The sequence below is a fragment of the Python bivittatus genome, unplaced genomic scaffold (genome assembly GCF_059951505.1).
Source record: "Python bivittatus isolate LINGU-HERP-01145 unplaced genomic scaffold, Pbiv_v1 ctg000530_np1212, whole genome shotgun sequence".
In the NCBI taxonomy this organism is placed as follows: domain Eukaryota; kingdom Metazoa; phylum Chordata; class Lepidosauria; order Squamata; family Pythonidae; genus Python; species Python bivittatus.
Window position 1 is genome coordinate 12,157,320 of NW_028277085.1, and position 20,946 is coordinate 12,178,265.

Below are 20,946 nucleotides of genomic sequence, written 5' to 3' on the forward strand. Positions count from 1 at the left end.
TTGATATTCCATTGATATTGATGGTATCTCTTTGTTAAAAGCAGCACCTGCATTTTGGAATAGTTAATAAACTAACAACCTCTTGGTGTGGCAACATTTCGCTAATAGCAGGAGACTGCAACAAAAGGCTGCTTGTGAGAAAGGGAACACAGCAACATCATCAGCATCTTTGCTCAGGGGCTACTATTGAATCTGTTGCTCATGTTTTACCCCACTGTCCATGCCCAACTCTCAGACTCTTCAATTAAGATCTCCAGTAATGTGGAAATAGTTCTGCTCAATCTCTATTGCCATTAGGCCATTCTGGGATTAACCCATACCTTTGTGGTGGCCATTTGTCTACTTTTCATAGTTTCAGATTACCATTACCAAGCTCCCATTGTTATTTGCTTTTATTGTGGATTGTATTGCTGTTTCCTTTGGTCTTTGACTGTAAATCAATAAAGTGTTAGTACTGAACTTCCCAGGCTATCAATCTAGGCATTCTGGAGACTATAAGTCTCAGAGCTCCTTACATCCCTGATGTAAGGAGTTCTGAGACTTATAGCTTCCAGGATGCTGATGTGAGCTATCCAAGCCTAAAAGTTCTGACTGCTCTAGTTTCAGTGTTTTCCAGGCTGACTGGGTAAGTTGGGTGCATCTGAAGAGCACCAGGGTGAGGAAAGCTGGTTTACAAAGTGCTTTGGAAGGTACATGTTTGATGAAATACACCTACAGAGTAATTCAGTTTATGTTCTGATCCACTGGAAGATACAGAGACATGGAGCTTGATTTAACTGAGAGCAAAGGATCCCTTAATTATCATTTTCCCCTAAAGTTTTCTAACTGGGTAATCTATGCAAAAGTAAATACATATTTATGATATAGGTGTGCATTATGACTTGCAAAACTTTAAATGAAAGTCTCTTAAACTTTGTGTAAAAATGTCTTCAAGCACATACATACACATACTTCTGAATTTTAATCTGAGAATGCCCACTGTCTCCAGATCATATCTAAAAAACTTAAAAACTAAAAACTTGCTTCATAGTTCTTGTAAATGTTGCATCAATTAGATTCATTTGTTTCTAGGTAATTTCTATAATAGTATTAATGTTTTGTATTTCCCAGATGGCTTTAACAGAAGGTAACATTCAGTATTTGTTGTCTTACTCCTGATATGGGTGTAGAATTTAAAATATCTAGGACACTGTACCTTTTTTGGTATTCTCCACCTATTTTGGAGTTCAGCACTAAAATGTCCTTGTTATTAGACACCAAGTTGGAGGGCTGATGGAAACTGAAGTTCAGACATGTGGAAGGCACCAGCTTGCCTATCTGAGACCTCAAGATGTTGATTTTCAGGAAATGAGTTGCAACCCAACTTAAGTTGGCCTTCCAACATAATTTCTTTTTATTTATGTGGTTGCAAAACCCAGATACCTGATTTTGCATCCATCCTGGGAATCAGCTCTTAGATGTAATCAGATGGACATTTTGTTCCATCCTCTTCAATCCATTACCCTGCTTTTGACAGAGGATAACTTGCCAGTGGCAAACCAAGAAGTTTTTGTACATTTCCTTTGTTTGTGGCTCCCATGAAGGGAGAAAGCATGGAAAAAAGCCAAGGTTAAAAGCAGAGACGTCAATTTAGTTAGGCAGATGAACCTATTCTTAGCTCCCACTGTATTCTAGTTTAAATTGTAGAAATAGGCTCATGCTATTTTTGAGACTCTATTTACAAGCTCAGGGTTTCTGTTTCTTTCTCCTTTCTTTTCTGGAGTCCTATTTTTTTCTTGACATTTCTACTTTTTCTTGACATTTCTACTTATTGTAGAAAATCCTGACCTTTGTGAAAGGATACTTTCATTGAGATGAATATTCACTTCCATCCTACCTTTCTGACTTGGATTTGCTCTTTTTCTGTTTCTCTGTCATCTGCTTTCTTACTCATCCCCAAACAATTCTTCTATATAGGGAGAGGATGCAGGGATTTCACACTCAATCTCCTTCTCCTTCCATCCAAGCCAAAACATAACTTGGATTCTAGCCTACTTCTATCCCATTTAGATGGGATTCAGCAGTCAGAAAATGGATGAGCTTTGTACTCATGTCAGGAGGAGAAAGTTTGCATTTTTCCCACTAGTTTTACTTCAAGGCATAAAAATGTCTTTGAAAAGCAGAAAGAAATGGGTGAAAGGCTCATGAATGCAGTACAATTCAGTTCTTGCACTGAATTATTGATGAGGTGGTCAAGGTCTTGTTCATTATATATACCTGACTCTTCAGCCTTTCTTGCTTTCCATGATCCTTTTCAGTTTCAAGGGAGAGACTCCCAGGAGGAATCCAGGGAGAGAGTCTTCCCATGGGGATTTTTCAATAATAGTGCTAATGTCCCCATTAAAGGAAGACTCTTGCATTTGCAAAATTGTTGGAGAATTTCTCCTTCCCTTGGAGAAACGATTCGTCCTCTTTTTCTGGAGCAGACTTCTGAAATGGCCTTTGTGCCCAGCCCTACATTGTACACACAGAATAGCTTAAGTTCTCTTTGGTGAGCATTATCTTTGCATAGTGCACTGGGAAGAGTAGCCTAAGCAGAAAACATGACCTCAGACTAAGTAGCACCCATTCCCTGAATGGTTTGTAATCTATATCAACCTCCCTCAACCTAACATGGGTCATAACTTCCAGCCTTGTTCATCTGTTGGAAATATGGGTGACATAAGGCCCTACTCAGAGTGCTCACCTCCCTCCAAAGTGAGACTTCAGCCATCTAAAAGAGAATCCTTTTTCCAGATGGTATATTCTTCAGATCTTCCCTCCCATCAGAAAATAAGAAAAAGAGAAAAAGTGGAGTGGGGTATGGTTAGGAAATATTTCAGACTTCTTGGATTCACACTGAACTCAGTTATGCTTAATCAGAGTTTGATTAAGCCACTATCTGGTGAATTTATATATGCATTATACATTGGATTGACTTTACAATGGTTTACTTTACATAGCACCTTAAACTAAGGACACCCCCTGATGACTTAGTGTGCTATGAGAACCTAATCTAAAAGTGAATGCTTGGAACAATGGAACAGAGACAATCAGGAGGACCTGCTTGACCCCTCTTCTCATAAAAATCCTCTAGGGCAGGTTCACTCATTAGTCTGAAGAGACAGGGGCTGTTTCTGCTTCCCATCTTCTCAGCCTTGGACTCAGATCTGTGCAAGCTGAGAATGAGCTGCAGCTTCTTCCATGATGTATCTAGCAGATGTTCTCCCAAATTCTGAATATGAAGGGTATTTAACTGCCAAAGGCTTCAACCCCTTCTGGATCTCCAAGTATATATCGATAGTCTTGAGGAGGACCCAGGACCAGCTGCCTGCAGCTGGTGGCTTTGTGTGTGGAACATGCACAAAGAGTTAAATGGTGATCTTGTTGTGGGCTGTGATGGCCTCAGCTTCCCAGAGCTTGCTTCGTGACTTCCTCTCTCCTGGCTCCAAGCATTTCCTTTAGCAGGCTGTGCACTTAATGAGCCTCTGGGCTCCTTGCTCACGATTCGTGCACCTTGTCATTTGTGGCAGCAAAGAAGGTCACAACAAGAGAGCTTTATACTGTGCAGTGGCGCTTGGGAAACAATGGTGTTCAGGTGGAAGGAGGGGGAAGAATCCTGTGGCTAGTTTAGCTCTCAGGAAGTGTGTGTGAGAGACACAGAGAGAGTGAGTGAAATATGGACGGTTTCAGGAGAAATATAGCATGTTATAAAATGGCAAGGCAATACTAATAAAAGTATTATTATTGTGAAACTGTCCATGTATATGTAAGAGAAAGGAAGCTGATTCAAGCAGCATAGTAAGTCATGGTTCGTTGAATAAACCACAGTTGGCTTCAGATAATGTGCTAAGCTGCTGATCATGGTTTATCAACCACTGTGGCTGGGTTCACATGGTATGTTTTCCCAAACCACATTATGATTTCACACTCTTGCCTTATGCCAGAAACACTACAGTTGAATCATATAAAGTATGCTCAACAAAGCTACATTATAATTTTGCACAGTATGTGTACCAAAGGAGTTCTTTGCTATTCGTTTGAATTTTATTCAAATCACAGTGCAGAAGCAGTCTTGCATTGAAGTATTACTGCTTTGGGAGGATAAAACAACTTTGGGTTAAAGGATATAATGTAAAGGAGAATTTAAAAGGTATATGTGGGAGTGAATTTGAGATTTACCCAAATATTGAATGGAGTCCATTAGGGTTTACCTTTCTCTGGTTAATAACAATAATAATAATCATAATTTTGTGACAGGCCCATTTGGGGGGGGGAAAAAACACTGTATACCTTGGAAACTTGCACATTAAAAGAAGTAACAGAATAAAGATCTGGTAAATGTATGCTGAAAATATTTATATCAAATCATAGTGGAATTAACATGTTGCAGAAATTTGTGAATGAAAATGGGTGGGGTTTTCTTTCAGGAAATTTCTAAAGAAATCTGTAGAAAAGGCCAGCTGGTTGGAATACTGTCCTCCATTTTTAAAATATTATCTAGCATCCATCCTTACATCATATACTTATAGCTTTAAAATAATTATGTAAAGAAGTGGAGTCTTTGTACAGTGGGTCAACAAAACTAAAGGTGTTTAAACTGACTGCGTTGTGCAAATGAAACATTCTTTATTGCAATTTCTCCTCTTCCCTCCCTTTTTTAAAAAAAACAAACCAAACCAAAATTCCTTATTTTCTCTCAAGTCCCAAAACGCTTTGGAAAAAGAGTGAAGGGGTGGGGCAGTTGAGGATGCTGGCTTGTAAATGCTTCCTGGAGTAAGTAGATTTCACACTTTAGGGGAGGGGGTGTGCCTTTCCCAGCTGGAGTGGGGACTTTATGAAGTTGATCTCAGGTTGCCATGGCAACAGTCTTTTTCAGGGTGAATAACACAGAGATGCAAGAAACAAATTTAGGCCTCCTTTTCTCTCTCATTCCCTTGGTTTTAAAACTCCCTACTCTGCTTTCATAAACTTGGCCTTGCTAGTATCTTCCCAGCTTTTGATATATGACCTATATATATATATGGCCTGTATCGTTATGGCCTCCTCCAGTCCCAAGTTACTAAGGCTTGCCTTGGACTACACACACTGAAGAGTGAGAATCAGAAAGCCAAAGACCCTGGAAATATGTTCTTCGATAAAGACTGCCTACGCACTATTATTACTACAACCTGGAACGTTGTTATATTGCATTTTTTCCTATAATTTTATGTCTTTAATTCCTGATTGTTAAATTGGAGAGTAGATTATTGTGTTGATGTACATAGCTTGCATCATTTTATGTCATTTGCATGATGATATCGCTGGACGAATTAGGTAATTGATGCAAATGGTGTCATTCAAATGTCAACATTATGTCATTATGCAAATGATGTAAAACACTGCAAAAATGTGATCCACTGCGTGCAAAGTACATTGTATTAAAGTGTCTGGTAAACTGGTCTGGTTTCACTATATATTATATTATTATATTATATTATATTATATTATATTATATTATATTATATTATTATATTGCACCAAACCATATTACATTCATTCTCCTCATGGCTTTACATTTCCTGATTGGATTCACAAATTTTGTTAAGACATGACTTTGTTAACCGTGATTTGTTAATCACAATTGATTAGAATCACACATTGCCCTAAGCCACAATTGAGCCATCTGACACCTAATGCTAAAACAAAAGCAAATCACATTGTGACTTAATCACTGACCTGTACTATAATGTAGGAAACTCAATAATTTTATATATTTGAATTGCTGGAACAACCTTGAAGAATAATTTAGTATTATTGTCTGCTTATGAAAATTGAAAGAACAAGGGGTAAGAGAGAGAGGCTACTTTAAGATCATAAATTCTCAGATTACATCCAGATATTTTATATACGTCAGGCATTTAGCCATTGACATAACTATATATTATTGATAATATATTACTGTAGTAGTTAACTATTATTACTATATATTGCTCATATATTGACACTGAATTAGGAGCAATGAAACTTACATGAATTGCCTACATTATTTGGAGTAGTAAAAACTTTGGAATGAAATAGGTAAAAAAAAAGAGCCATAAATAATACGTAGTTGCTAATCTGAATAATTTCTACAGGTCGCTGAATTCTGATGTATGTATAAACAGAATTTGGATTATTCTGGACATGGAACTTTGCTTTAAAAATACATGCTATTATGATTAATATTTGCTTACTTATTAGTTCTACCTTCTTTTAAAATTAGATTACTAATTAATCCTTGGAAATAGCAGCCACAGATTCTTCCTGGTTTAATAAGAATGACTATCCATGCTGAGAGAGAGCATTTTACATTCTGTCAGTTTCCCCTTAACTTTATTGTTCTTACTTTGGGTTTTGAATAGCGGGGTTTAAGTCTGGTTTAATTCCAAACTTATAACATCTTCAGTTCTAATAATTTTTTTTTTTTAACTTGCAATACCTGCTTGTAATGGAGAATGAAGTTGCAAGGCAAAGGGGGTGATTGATTGACTGTAATTTCTTTCTCTTTTTCTCCCCAGAAATCTCTCAGGTAACCGGCTGACCACTCTATCGTGGTTACTCTTCAAGACGCTGAGGCTTACGGAACTGTAAGTTTTCATTCAGGAGGAGCTACCTGCAAGTGAGAGAGGAGACTCAGAAGTAATGGCAGCCAAGAGGGTTGCATGTGACGATAAAAAAAAAGGGCTGCTATGAAATACGCTGGTGACATGTCACTGCCTTTTCTGGAATATATCTTAAAGTTTGCCCATTTGGAACAATAGCTACTCCTGCACCTGCAAACACATTGTAGAGCAATGTTTCCCAGCTTTGCAACTTCTAGCTGTGTAGACTACAACTCTTAGAATTCTTATCAATGGGCAGGCTGGCTTTGGATTTCTGGCCTTAGAAGTCCACCCACCTGGAAATTGCCAAGGTTGGGAAATTTCTGTAGAATAATATCAAGGTATTATGGGATATGGGATGAGCTGAGTTCGCAGAGCCACAGGCATACCCCTCTAAAGCTTTAAGCTGCCAAGAAACCCTCCCTGTTGAATTGTACTAATTTTCAAGATCACAAGAGAAGTGGATTATTCCATGTGAGGCCCATGGAATTATCTGACACTCATTTCAGAACAGCTCATCAGTCCGAACCATTTTGGAGCTCTTTAAGCACACATGCATTTTAGTAACCGAAAGCCGATCAAATTGGGTTTGCGTTGGAGACTTGGGTATCTGAATCAATTTAAGCATTCAAATCAGATGGATTCAAGTGGAGCATCTGCATTAAATCAAATCTGATTCAGACACCTCTATTAAGTACACAGGGAGTAATCATATTAACTATATGTAACAGAGAACCAGTACAGTATAGTCATTAAAATGCTGGCCTAGGACTGGGAAGACCTGGGTTCAAGGCCACCTTCAGTTATGGAAGCTGGCTAACTGACTTTAGGGCAATCCTTCTCGTAGCCCAATCTACTCTGCAGGATTGTTATATAGATATTCCTCAAGCACCTGCAAGAAAGATGGGATATCAATGTATTTAATTGCAACATTAAGTTAAGATGCAGAATTAAATTTTGTTTTGGTCCTGGCTATTTTCACATCTATGGCCACACCTTTGTCCTGGCCCCACTCATTTGTTGGAATATGGTTCCCAGCATGTTATATAGGAAACATAGCTTTGTTATTGGATGATCAAAAATAAATAAATAAATAGGCATCCTCTTGTGAACTTAATATGGGATTTTCATATTCAGCGGCATTCCCATGCTTAATATTCCATGTCATCCTATCCAGTGTTAGTCTTTAAAAGTGGATTTCTTAAAAAAAGAAAAAGAAAGAAATGCTATGTCACAGGAGACATTTGGGGCCAGTAGATGTGTTGGAATAGAACTGTAACTTACAAATTATGCAAATAAATATCCAATATAGACTAGGAAAACCTTGACAGGTGTTTTGAAAGTTACACAGCTAGTTCTTCAGATCCCAGGTGTAAATCTGTGAAGGATTTACAGGATATCACATGTTTCTGGCTGTCCCCTAGAGCAAAGAAGATTTTGCTCTTCTTTGTTGTCAAACAGCCAGAGTTGGATATTTAAGGTGTTTCAAACCATCATCTTTGCCTGGATTATATTTTCTTTCCTCTCTATAAATCTATTGCCTCCTCTACATATTTCTAGTCCTGGGTTAATATAGTTCAAGATAGCTTTAAGAATTTAATAATTCTTAAATTATGCAGTTGCTCGTGCAGTTCCCATTTTTTCTGAATGTAGACATGATCAAATGTCAAGTACAGGAGCTGAGAATCGGTTCTACATTGTGGTAGATTTTCTGTGTGTCTATAAGATAGGAAGGCTACCTTTTCTGGATTGATTCATCCTTCTTTGAAGAATGCTATTAAGAGTGCTTGTAAAACTATATTTCTCAATGAAGCTCCAAGGAACTACAGTTTCTATTCCAGTGACAACCATTCTTCAACAGTAGCAGTTTAATCAGTGATCATATATAAGAGATTATACATGGTATTCACAGTTGGGTTACTTGTAAAAGTAGTTTAGTGCTGAAGCTCGAAATGGCAAATCTCCTGTGCACTTAGTTTTGATTTTAAAAATGTATTGGCTACTGATCTATTACTGGTTCAAGTTATAATATTGAAATTAATCTATGAGACTGTAAATGGTGCACTGTTATTCATAGCTTTGTTCAGTCTTTGTGATGATTCTCAAAAACTTTCTTGGAGATTCTCAGACTTGGTTGGTTAAAATGTCTGTGCATCATGAAAATGAGTTAGAGGCTGGGCTCAGGCTTTGCAAGTCAGGGGTTGCTTAATATTGCTGAAGAAATCATAGTTGGTTGGATCTGCAGAACGCTATGGTTTAGAAAGCACTTGTTGTTCTAAGTGTACACAAATAAGTGAACCGCATGATAGCTTAGTGCAATATTTGAATCCAGTCTTGTTATCAACCAGGAAAAGGGCCTTTTCTGTTATGATGGTTTGATCTAGGTGAAAAATTGAATGCTTCAGAACATCCAATTCCTGAAACAGTAGGCTTGGCAGATATCATGACTGATTAAATGAATCCCTAGTATTTGTATATGTGATCTCTATGTGTTTTCAATAGATACTAAATTGGACAATCAAACTTTGTTGATTAATTGATGGTATTGTGATACCATACATAATATTATTGTGATACCATCCAATATCAACATTTACTGAAACAGTTACTGAAATCAGTTCAAAAGCAGATATCAACAGACCTGTTGTCTTTTAAAACAAAACCTCTTCTGTTGGAGTTCTACTAAATTACCACTTACAAAAATATATGTTGGCACATTTTGTTGTATTTATACAAAGCTAAATGTTTAGTTTGGTAGGATTGCAAAAATTGGGATGACTCACTAATCTATATTATATGGCCCACACAAAAGCTTGGGTCATGCATAAATCTCAGCCATAATGAGATTTCTTTTGTTTTAGTGATTTCATGTGATATGCAAATCCATCCATAATGTTTTGGTGTCATAGTCATACCTAATATTATGTTGCATTTGAGGGTTACAGTAGCTGGGGTGTAAACTGGAAGGAGGGAGGATTTAACAGATACTTTTCCCAAAGGGATATGGAGTATGTTTGGAGATTTTGAAAAAAAAAAAAGTGTCAAGTACAGTTTGGGGCTTACTCTACATGTATTTTTTTTTAAGAAAAGAAAACTCTTCCTTACCTCAGAATAACAGAAACCATGCTCCCAGGTTTTAGCACGTGTGGTCAAACATGGTCCAGACAGTACTGGTGCCTACTTCCATTTTAATTTTAATGTATGAACTAAGTCACTGCACTTTATTTACAAACTGTAGTCATACTAAACCCTGGTTTAACATACATACACACACACACACACACTTAGGTAATATATGACCCGGTCTCCCTCTTCACCAAGAAAGATTCAAATATTGCAATTTGGCACAACATAATAAATGCCTTTCATTACTCAGGTCACAGCAATATTGCTGTTAGTTTGCTAGAACCTTAGCCTCAGAGTATTGAATGTTGGGAAGGCATTGACTGGAATCTTTTGAGATACCAAAACCCTACATTTTGTGCCATATCCTTGGCTGTGTTTCTGACACAAACCAGATGAAACAGAGACTTTTTGGCCTTCTTTGTTACAACAACTGAAACAGTATTCCTACCACTGTAGAGTGATAGTTTAGCATCTCCTTTAGGACCTAGGAAGGCCTTCAGGGCCTGGCAAGTTTGTAGCCTTCTGAATTATAGATAAAGCATTCAGCCCTGCTCAAGAAGAACAAGTAGACATGAAATCAATGCAGTGCTGCCCTGGTAACCTGTTTTGTTGAGTTTTAGCAATAGTTGTGCATCAGAAATAAAAGCATGTATGTTATGTAGGATTCATCCCAGAAGATCATGGGAATATCCCATTCATCCTTACCTGAGATCAATAAAACTGTAAGTGAGAAGTGACTTATAGAGGAAAAAAGAGTAATCCCCAAGGAAAGTCAGCATGTAATCATCAATGTAACCTCAGCATATTTTATTAGTATTTTTCCCTGCTGTCAAGTTGTTAAATGAAGAAAAGAGTGATAGCCACATTGCACAGATAAAGCAACACCCATTCTCAGGGAAGGAATCTGGCTAAAATGCTGACTTTGGAATTGATCCTTTGTGCTAATGGTAGCATAAACATTTTCTTGTCCTATTTCAGTTAATAGTTTGAAGGAGACAATCGGTTTGTGGCATTGGACGTCTCTGCCATTTCAGATGGGATTTTAAGTGGATCCAGGGCTTACTGAACATAAATGCTAGGCCTATGTGAGGGGTGCCCTTTACTTTGCCAAAGGACAGCACATGCACAGAAGCTCTGTCCAGCTCCTGGAATTGTCAGAGGAGCTGATGGAAAATAAAATAATGTGTCGGCTTTGCTTTTTAGAATATAGCAAGGTCTGTATTAGTTTGTAAAGCAGCTTGGAGAGGATACTCTGGAGCTTTGACAGCCATACTATACCTCTTCCTGCCTATAGGTTCTCTCTAATCGACATCCAAAATGTCTAGCTTGCCAAGGCTTGGGTTAAATGTTCTTCCATTGCATAAAAAGGTTTATTTTTCTACGTTATTCTGAAGGTGCTTTAATTTTTTTTTTAGAAATTAGTGATTTCTGGCTTCCTGTAACTGTCTTGGCTTAGCCCCCATATGCCTAAGCAGTTTAGACTCTTCAAAGTACCATATAGAAAATATGTCTACCATTGGAAACATGACTTCTACATCCATCTTTTTCACTGTGCTATGCTTTTCATGATTCAAACTTGCAAGCGTTGGGGTAAAGCCAAGAAAAAGGCAAGATAGATATATCTTCCCCATTATACAACCTTATAAAGGTAGTCCACTTAATTGGAAGAGTGAAAATATATCTTCCATGGTGGGGTAATACTCGATGTTCTGCCAAAATCTGCTTTGTAATTTCTCATACATTTTATTCTTAAGATGCTCTACTTTATTGTCAAAGTGCCTTCTTGTTGGAGGTATTAATAATGAAACTACTGTTGTTGTTTTCTGTTGCACATCTTTCCATCACTCTGAAGCCTCCCTTTCCACTCACACTTCCCAATCTGAGAAAGCCCCATGAAAGGAGTTCCTTACTGTAGTCTTCCCCTTGGTATTTAATGGAAGCCAGGAATAATTGGAGTGAGGGTTCTACAATGAAAGTTAAGATACTCAGAGACAGCTTTTGGCCACCTCATCTTTAAATAAGTGAAGGAACAGCCTACTCCAGTCATGAGAAATATGGAACATATTATTTTTCTTTGAGACAAATCATAAAAGCAAATGTACTTTTAACAGATTGGAGACGTGGTAGAAAAAAATTCAGGAGTAATGACCTTTTAAATCTTTATTCAACAAATGCCTTGCTCAAGCAAAGTAAATACTCTGCCCATGTTCTGATAACAACCAAACCATAGCCCTGTGCTCCCTTGGAATTCTTTAGCCCATCTTAGAACCGCATTGTGAAGCAAGTCTCCCTCCAAGCTTGTCCCATTTCCATTCTTTTTCTTCACTACTCTCATTTTGTCCTTCTGTTTTCCCTCCATCCTGCCTACTTCTGAGGACTCTTGTAGGAATATCACATGACGCTGGCCAGGTTTTCAACCTGAATGTGCAAATTAAAATGCCATCTTAAACTTGCTTGCCCTTTCCAGGAATAAAGTGTACTGAATCACATCTCCCGAGGAGGAAATTTCCAGTCTGGGTCCAGCTCCAGCTTTCATGGCTCTTAAGCAGATGGCCGCAACCAAAGGAAATTAACTTTGAAAGAGTGCTAAAAATAGAACTAAATTATCTCCTCCTACATGGAAACTCTTTTCAAGATGTAGCCTTTGTAGTTTCTTCTTTATTACTTTAGTCAAACTAGTGCCAAGCAAAGAAATTCTGCTTCCTCCTCCTCACATATCAGGTCTCATTCAGTTTGATGAAGAAGAATTTGTTTTTGAACTTCCTTCTAATTTTTAGCAACTTTGGCAGAATTCTCATAGCTGAAGTGTGATGTTCTTGATCCCACTTACTGGGGGTGTGCAGAGCTTAAAAGTATGATAATGCAAGGAAAGAATCCACCCCTCAAAGTAAAATGACCCTAAACTATGGAATGGACTAGCCACCCTCCTTTGCTTCATTCATAGAAAGTAACTTCTGTGTATGTTGAACATTTGTCTTCTGAGAAGAGGCTGCCAACAGAGACGGTCAGCCTTTTCGCAATGCTTTGTGAAGTAGAGAATGTCACCTCTACAGCACAAGTGAAGTGCTGAGGTAAAGTAGATAATTCCTGCCACACCAACTGCAGTGTTAGGCCAAGCACATCTCCTTTTATTTACTTATGAGGTGGCCAAGGGATATGTGTTAAAACAGAAGAAACTCAACACTAGTTAAGTCCCAAAGGAGCAGAACACTAGTACACTATTAACATGTGATATGTCCAGTAAAATGCTGGGAGTTAATTTGCACAAAAGCCCCCTTAAGTATTGCCATTAGGCTGCATTATACTATCAATACTGCTAGGCCAAGCCGGTGGAAACGTCCCTCTTCTCCAGCACACGGCTTTTACATTATTCATAGGGGAGTCTCATGCATTAAGAATGATCTGGAAGGCTGTGTTTTATTACTTACAGTTCTGCTCCTGAAGGGCTGCAATAGTAGCTCTCACTAGCAGTCCAGTTTCAGGGAAAAGTATTTATAACAGCTTTATTTTTCACTTTGGAATTGTCTGTGGTGCTAAGCCAGTGCATAAATTCATGGAGGTAGGAAGAAGGGAAGTGAACTCTTACAAGGACAATCAGTCCAGGGCAGAACACATACTTTGCATGCAAAGAATCTAGGCTGCAAATCCAGGGATTCTTCCATTTAGACCAGTGTTTTTCAAACTTGGCAACTTTAAGATGTGTGGACTTCAACTCCCAGAATTCCCCAGCCAGCCATGTTGAGGTGAAGTCCACACATCTTAAAGTTGTCAAGTTTGAGAAATGCTGATTTAGACTAAGATATTTTCATGTCTTACTGCTACAGCTTCCTCCTTCTCCTTCACATTAAATTTAATTCCATCTTTCTTGAATTCAAAGTGGGTCTCCCACATTCTAATCCCATGACAATCCTTTAAGGTAGATTGGAGTAAGGAATAGTAGGTTGCCAAGTCAGCCAATGAGATCTGTGGAAAAATAGGGACTGAATCCTGGTCTCCCTAGTCCCAGTTCAATACCTTGACTACGACCCTGCCCTGCCTATAATAAATAACAGTCTTCTGGATTCAAGAGCTGAAAATACTGTGGCCTTGTTTCCTGCCACCTTAAGGTGGGAAACATACCAAAATGATAAGGTAAGGTCTAAAATAGTGTAATGCAATTAAATAGAAAAGGCCTTAATATACCCAACAAGCAGAAAAGTTAAGCCTCTTCCTGCCTCCACTATAAAGCTTAATACATGGTTCCCAATCACCAATAATGTACTTACCTTGTCTTTCATTTTGGCATTACAAACATCCATGGTCCAGTTGGTCCAGCTCTATTTCATAGCAAAGAAAGAGAAATGTGGAAGATGTTATAAAGCTGATTAAAAAAAAAAAAAAAAGAGCCACCACGGCCATTGTTTTTGCCTTACTGTTTTAATAGTTTTGTCAATATTTTTATTTTATTTATTTCTGCTTCGATTTCAAAATTTCACCAATATCCAAATACTTTGATTTGGCTTCAATATGTCCACATGGGATCTATCAGCTTTATCATTTTGGATGGAAACTTGAGGGATAGTAAACATACTTGCAGGCACAGAGCAATACTGCTAGTTGTTGAAGAAAATCAATAATAATAAAAATTATCAGTATATAAAATGTAAGTGTCTTTTAAATAGAGTACATTAAAAATCAGCATTCCCAGCTGGGTCAATGAGGTCGAACGGTATACAAAGCTAGCTGCTTCATTCAATTAAATTGCATGATGGGTTGTAAGCTCCCTCATCTCCCCAAGCAGCAGGAGCTCATAGTCAATGCATTAAGATAGGGGTATTATGGATAGAGCCTTGAATTTATTGAGCATGTCTGGGCAGGGAGAAGAGGAGACAAGCTAAATGAAAACTCATGATCCCTGCATGACCTTATGAATGTCAAGGTGTTCAGAACAAGAAATAGAAGATACATATTCAAAGATAAAAGCCGTTACTTAAATTTAGTATCAGTAGTTTAGTAAACTCTTTTTTTCCCCCTCTCCTTTCCAGTGCTGTGCTTTGTGATCTCCACACTAAGCTAGTAATGGCTGTGAGGTTTTCCACAGAATCCAATATATTAATCAACTGTAGTTTAGTTGATGAATCTATGGGGAGTTTTGGCACTGTCCTATCCGTCATACAGTGAGGTTTTCTCTCATGTAGGTTGGTGCTAAATGAATCAGAGTTTTATATTATCATTGCCATCATGATCATGTCTGGACTGGGGTACAGATCTGCTTTCTGCCTATCTCCCCTTTTGGATACTTTGCCTTCTTTTCGCTTCTCTTTCCTCATAATCTCCCATTCTCTTTCTATACAGGGAGTTGGAAAATAATATTTTTAACTGCAGCTGTGATATCCGTTGGATCCAGCTGTGGCAGGAGAAAGGGGAAGCCAATTTGCAGAACCAGGACTTGTACTGCATGAATATGGAGACCAGCCACATATCCATACAGGAGCTGAATATCAGCCAGTGTGGTAAGGAGGGGTATATAACTGGGCACCTGTTGATCATTGAACATTGTTATTCTTCCTTCAGCTCCTGATCTTCAGGCTTTGAGGCATTGCTCATGTAGACCAAATAGCACCATCACCAATGCAGGGAGGATCAGCAGGCTCAAAGGAACTCCACAATTGCAGGAATATCTCCTGTGTGTGTGTATACACAGTTGTAATTACAGTACTGTGGCTGGGAATCCAAAAATAATGTAATATATAATGTAATGTAAAATAATGAGTTTGCTGAGGCTCATGCAATACTGATTACGTCTGGCAAACTGGGGAGAATGGCAAAGAAGAGTGGGGTTCAGTGATTTGAACTCACTGCTGAACACAAGCCTGCCAAATGGCATTACTATTACTATTACTATGGTTGGTCGCACAGTCCGCCAGATGTTTAGACTGAATTTGGCATTTTTGTCCACCTATCGAGTCCTTCCCAAGGGCCTGGGATAGGTAGATATTGTTGTTTAATAATATTAAAGATATTGTTGTTATTATTATTTCTTGCTAATTACTATTGAGGTATATGCATCAGTGAACCAGAAAATCACAAAATTTGTGTGCATAGAGAATTATTAATTTTTCAAAAGACTGGGAAAAAAATCTGCCCTGGAATAGTTAGAGAAATCCTTTTCCCCACATATCTAATTGATTTATTGTAACATCACCAACTTCTGATCCATTTTTCATTTCATATACATTCACCCCTAATTGGGTCCTGGTCTATTTAATTTCTTATGTTCTTCTTATCTATTTATCTCACATAAATATGAATTTTTAAAATACGGATTTTAAAATATCTATTATTTTCGTTTTTGAGCTAAGAACTTCAGTGGGATATTTGGACAGTGTCAAAGCAGGTTAATAAGTGAATTTGAATCTGCACATTTCTCTAGGAAGTATGGGTCAGATCAATTTCTTCACAAAGATAAAATTTCTCACATAATTTTCTGTCTCACCTGCACATGTGTACACAGATGCACTCATACACATTGTTGCCACCTTTTATTTTTTACTAGCTGGGGCAGCTTTTCTCTGGACCTCTGATCAGTGTTTCTTCAGTTTTATCACCTTGTGTGTCAGCAAAACCTGTTTACTAGAAATCTCTTGAGATTTTGAACAGCTACATCTTTGTGGCTCTCTTCCATGCATTCCATAGTTGCACGTGGGTTTGTTTCTTAAAAAAAAAAGAGAACAGATGGAAAAGATAAGAGCCGGAGAATCAGTGAGATGCATGGCTACCAGTCTCATTTATGTGGCTCCAGGTAAAAGGCCTCAACCACATAGCACTTGAATAATAGATAAGGAAAAGTGCTCCTGAATTTATTCCCATCCAGATTTGTCCCCAGATCTTGGAATTCTAAATTGCCTGGTGGTACTTTCAAAGTGGAACTAATGCACCATGGATTCACCCATGTCCAGATGCTTTTCAAATATCCAAATACTCTGTGTTTGTGTGTGTGTGTGTGTGTGTGTGTATCTATCTATCTATCTATCTATCTATCTATCTATCTATCTATCTATCTATCTATCTATCTATCTATCTATCTATCTTGCCTCAGCTTATATACACTCATGCAATACATACATACATATATACCAGAACTGAGATACCCATAAAATTCTTGGTGCAAGAATCAAGATTCCTTCCTTCCTATAAAGGTTCAAATTATGCTTTGGTACTCATCTCTCTGTATGTTTAATTAATAATAATTCTGGGGAGATTCTTATCAGGACCTTACCACACCAAGGAAAGTTTTAGTTCTTCTGACTTCAAGCAGAATACTAATGAAATTATAACTGAATGATGTACTTTTGTGTTATAGATGAAAGGATATGCATATTAGATGCTTGAGAACATACACAAGTGTACATTTATATGACTGTGAAGGCTGGAGCTAGCAGGAAGGGAAACTAGGACCCTGGCATCCCACAGGATCATTATGTAAACCCAGGGCATGTGCCATCCACAGTCGAGCATGAAAAGCAGGTTACAAGGAGTCAATTACCATGAAAGGGCAAAGAAACTAGCAAGACAGCAATATTTTTATCAAAGGCCATTTCGAAGAGGATAGACTACCTAGAAGAAATTGGGGTTGACTGCAGGGCTGATGATATATTATGAATATGTCCTACTGTTTTCTCTGTATTGGTTTTATAGTTTTTGGATAGGGTCAGACTAATCAATAACATTTGTTGTTGTTAACTCAGTCTTTAAACTCTGGGACCCATACAAACGTACATGGCTACATTCTTAGACTCGATAGAAATGGATCTTTGTTACTAGGAGTGTTTAGTATCGGCAGTAAATCTTATCTACTCAAGCCAAGTCCTTGATTTCCCCATGAGAGCTGTTGAGTGCAGTTCGAGTTCCTAAAAAGAGAAAATGATTGCAGAAGCCTAGGTGTTACCCTTGAAAATGATGAAGTTCCAAGCAAATGTAGATTTGATAGGACCAGATTAATTCTCATTGTTGCACATGGAAAATAGAGAACAGCATACTGAAAGAATCTGCATAGGTTCAAGTCAAATGAAATGAGTTTTTATTGGTTTTATTTTGTTTTGCCTTGATTTGGTGGGGAGCAAAACAGTCCCACCTGAGAGGCATTGTTTGCAAGGATAGGCATTCTCAACACATGAAAATAGGTGATGATTGTAAGGAAGCCTCTGTTGCCAAGGAAACTGTTTCAATTCAAGCATCTTAATTCCAGGGATACCCCCTTTTCTTCTTCCATCAGTTTAAATTAAGAGAAAAACATATTTCCATGCTGTCATATACTCACATCTATTTGGCTATGTATTGCTGACCAGAATTCCAGTACAGTATCCCCACCAGAGGGCCATTTAATTTGATTTATAAGAATTTGTTTTCACACATTCTTTCAAAGAAGATAATTTTGGGAAAAAAATATCATAAAGCCTTAGAATTTAGGCCGCAGAGCCCAACTCTGTATCCAGTGTAGGAATCCAAATCAACATAATCTCAACAGATGGCTATCAAGTCTTTGAACACATCCAGTAAAAGGGCGTCACCACTTATCTGTGAGAAACAAGGGTGGTTGCAGACAGCTTGGAGAGGGGGTAGTGGATTGAAGGACAGAACACCTTAGGCTATTTAAGGTAAGTATAATAATCATGCAATCCATCATAACAATTTGACCAAAACTTTTTCCTTTGGAAAATAACCCACAAATCAAGTAATTTCTTTTGTATCAAACCAAAGGGAAATGGCTAAAAAATATGTAGAAGAATGTTTCTTCATAGGACTAATCATTTGATGTTGTAGTTATGGATTCTCCACATCCATTGTAAATTAAGAGAGCCCACTGATTTTCTTTTGACCACCCAAATCCTGAAGATGGAAGAATTCATATGCTACATAATTCATACAGCTGAGAAGGGCAGATCTAAGTCGGTAATAGGAATCAGTATATTTCTTAATCTTCTCCCTCCCCAAAATAAACGTCTAGGAATCATAGAGGTTTAAACGCCATCCCTCACTGTTATTAAACAGTCATGCAGCTCCCTGCTCACTGCCAACCACACAATGCCTTTTTATTGAATTTTGGAAGACAGCTGAAAAAGCTGTAAACTCCAGGGAATTGTGGGACAGCTAGAAATTCCTCAACACACTACAGGAATAATCTTCAAGGGATAGAACATTTTTAGAGAGCAAGACTGAGCTGGGAAAACATTATTTGCCATGACCTGGAATGGATTTATGAACATTGATTTCCTGAGCAAGGTAATAAATTTCCCTCCCTGCCTGCCTCTGCAATTCTCCCCAAGATAACTGGGAGGCAAGCTCTCCTTACCTAGATACTTCCACCCTAATTGGAGTTCTTCCTGCTTGTGTGAGTAATCCAGTGTGAAAGGGATTTCCAGCATTCTCCACCCAAGCTTGTGTCTTCATGATTGGGTGGAGGCTGGTTTACTAAACTATTCTCTCTTCTTCTCATAGCCAAGCTGTGATGGATGTTGTTTATGTAGTCAAAATGGCACCACCCACATGGAAGAGAGGATGCATCAGTTGATTTGGAGACTTCAAAGGTTTTTAGGGAAAAAAACCCCAGTTATTTAGGAAGGAAACATGTAAAAGGGGGATGGAGGTGATTGTAAAACAGTTTAATAGGAACTGACCATGTCAAGTTGCTATGGAAACTTGATTGATTTTGGGTGTGTGTGTGAAAACTGAAAGGGTATGCAGGAGAGAAAGTAGAATGGAGTGCGGAACTCCTGAATGAGTTGCACTCTTTCTAAAATATGTTGTTGACGTTTCTCCTGTGTGTGTGTCTGCCTGTCAATTAGGAATGTGGGGGGATTCAAAGGTAAGCTTCAGTTGGATGAAGACGGAAACAAAACATCTCCTCACAGCAAAATTGCATAGGGGAACAGCTCCCTGCTTCTAAGTGGTGGGGTGAAGAGGCTATGGTGCTTTGCTTTGGCCATGTAATGTGTGGGATCTATGCACCTTACAAAGAATGGAAACGGTGTCAACAGGTGGAATTTATATTTCCCCAGATGGAGAATTTACAGAAATCCATTTCTCTTTTCCAGAAAGCTTTAGGAAAGCCCTTAGTGCAACTCACCACCACACAGTCCCTGAGAAAACCCAATTTACATTCACTCTATCAAGAATTTAATCTAGTACAGATGTGACACTAAGATCAGGCACATGTTTTGCTGCTGCTTCTCCCTCTTTTTTTTTTTTTTTTCCAGGCCTCTAATCATTTTGTCTGATGAAGAATGATTGGTAATTCAAAAGCTTGCACATTTTGTAATGGTCCCCAGAAGACTAGCCTAGTTAGTTTGCTTTACTAAATATTGATTCATTCATTTATTCAAATTTATTATACAACAAAGCATCTTGTGTACCTTAAAGATGAATAAATAAGACTAGATAACATGTAAGTTTTGTATCTATGGATTTTAAAAAATATTTATCATGGCCAATGTGGCTAATATTGCTTTGTGTGGAAAATTCTGTATCATTCTAACTATGAGTTTCTTATTCTTATTAGTCCTTATATGCAAAATGTTTTTGTCTCAACTTTTGGACAAGATCTGTCCAGATGAAATCCAGCTGTGCATTTTTCTTTACAGGGAAATCTCGAAAAACACAGCCCAATAGCATCCATTCCCATTCATACATAATAGTTAAGAGGAAAGGCAATACTATTACAGTTAATTGTACATGTGAACAATATGTACAAATGCGCAATATGTCCAGCATTCCTTACATAAACAAGGATTTCCAGTACAAGGGCAGTACAAAAATAAATTTTCTCCCTGAGACAAACTGATGGTGTAGAAATACAGGAAGTACAGAATACTCTGTCTCTCCCCAGGCTCTCAATTTACAATGTTCTAAGTCAGATTTGGTTCAAACCAGTTTAGGAAAAAGAGGCATGTATTTTATGATGATCTGCTTTGGTTGAACATTCCTTGACATAACCATATTGATGTTGATTGGGTTTCTCCAGATTTGCCTGAAATCAGTGTCAGCCATGTGAATCTGACTGTCTGTGAAGGCGAAAATGCTGTTATCACATGCAATGGGTCCGGTTCTCCTTTGCCAGATGTTGACTGGATTGTAGTCAACCTGCGCTCTATCAACACTCATCAGGTAAGAAATTAAAGTTGAATGCGTCCCCTGCTTTTTT

The 20,946-nt window shown here is 38.0% G+C and overlaps 1 protein-coding gene across 6 annotated transcripts in view; it reads left to right on the forward strand.

Annotated features, from left to right (window-relative positions):
• NTRK3 (neurotrophic receptor tyrosine kinase 3) overlaps positions 1-20,946 on the forward strand; it is a 345,980-nt gene that overhangs the window by 120,150 nt on the left and 204,884 nt on the right. For all 6 annotated transcript variants that reach the window (XM_007425863.3, XM_088148672.1, XM_088148673.1 and 3 more), the window contains exons 4-6: positions 6,558-6,626; positions 15,102-15,259; positions 20,767-20,909. In XM_007425863.3, coding sequence (XP_007425925.1) covers positions 6,558-6,626; positions 15,102-15,259; positions 20,767-20,909 — 370 coding nt within the window. The remainder of the gene's footprint in view (positions 1-6,557; positions 6,627-15,101; positions 15,260-20,766; positions 20,910-20,946) is intronic.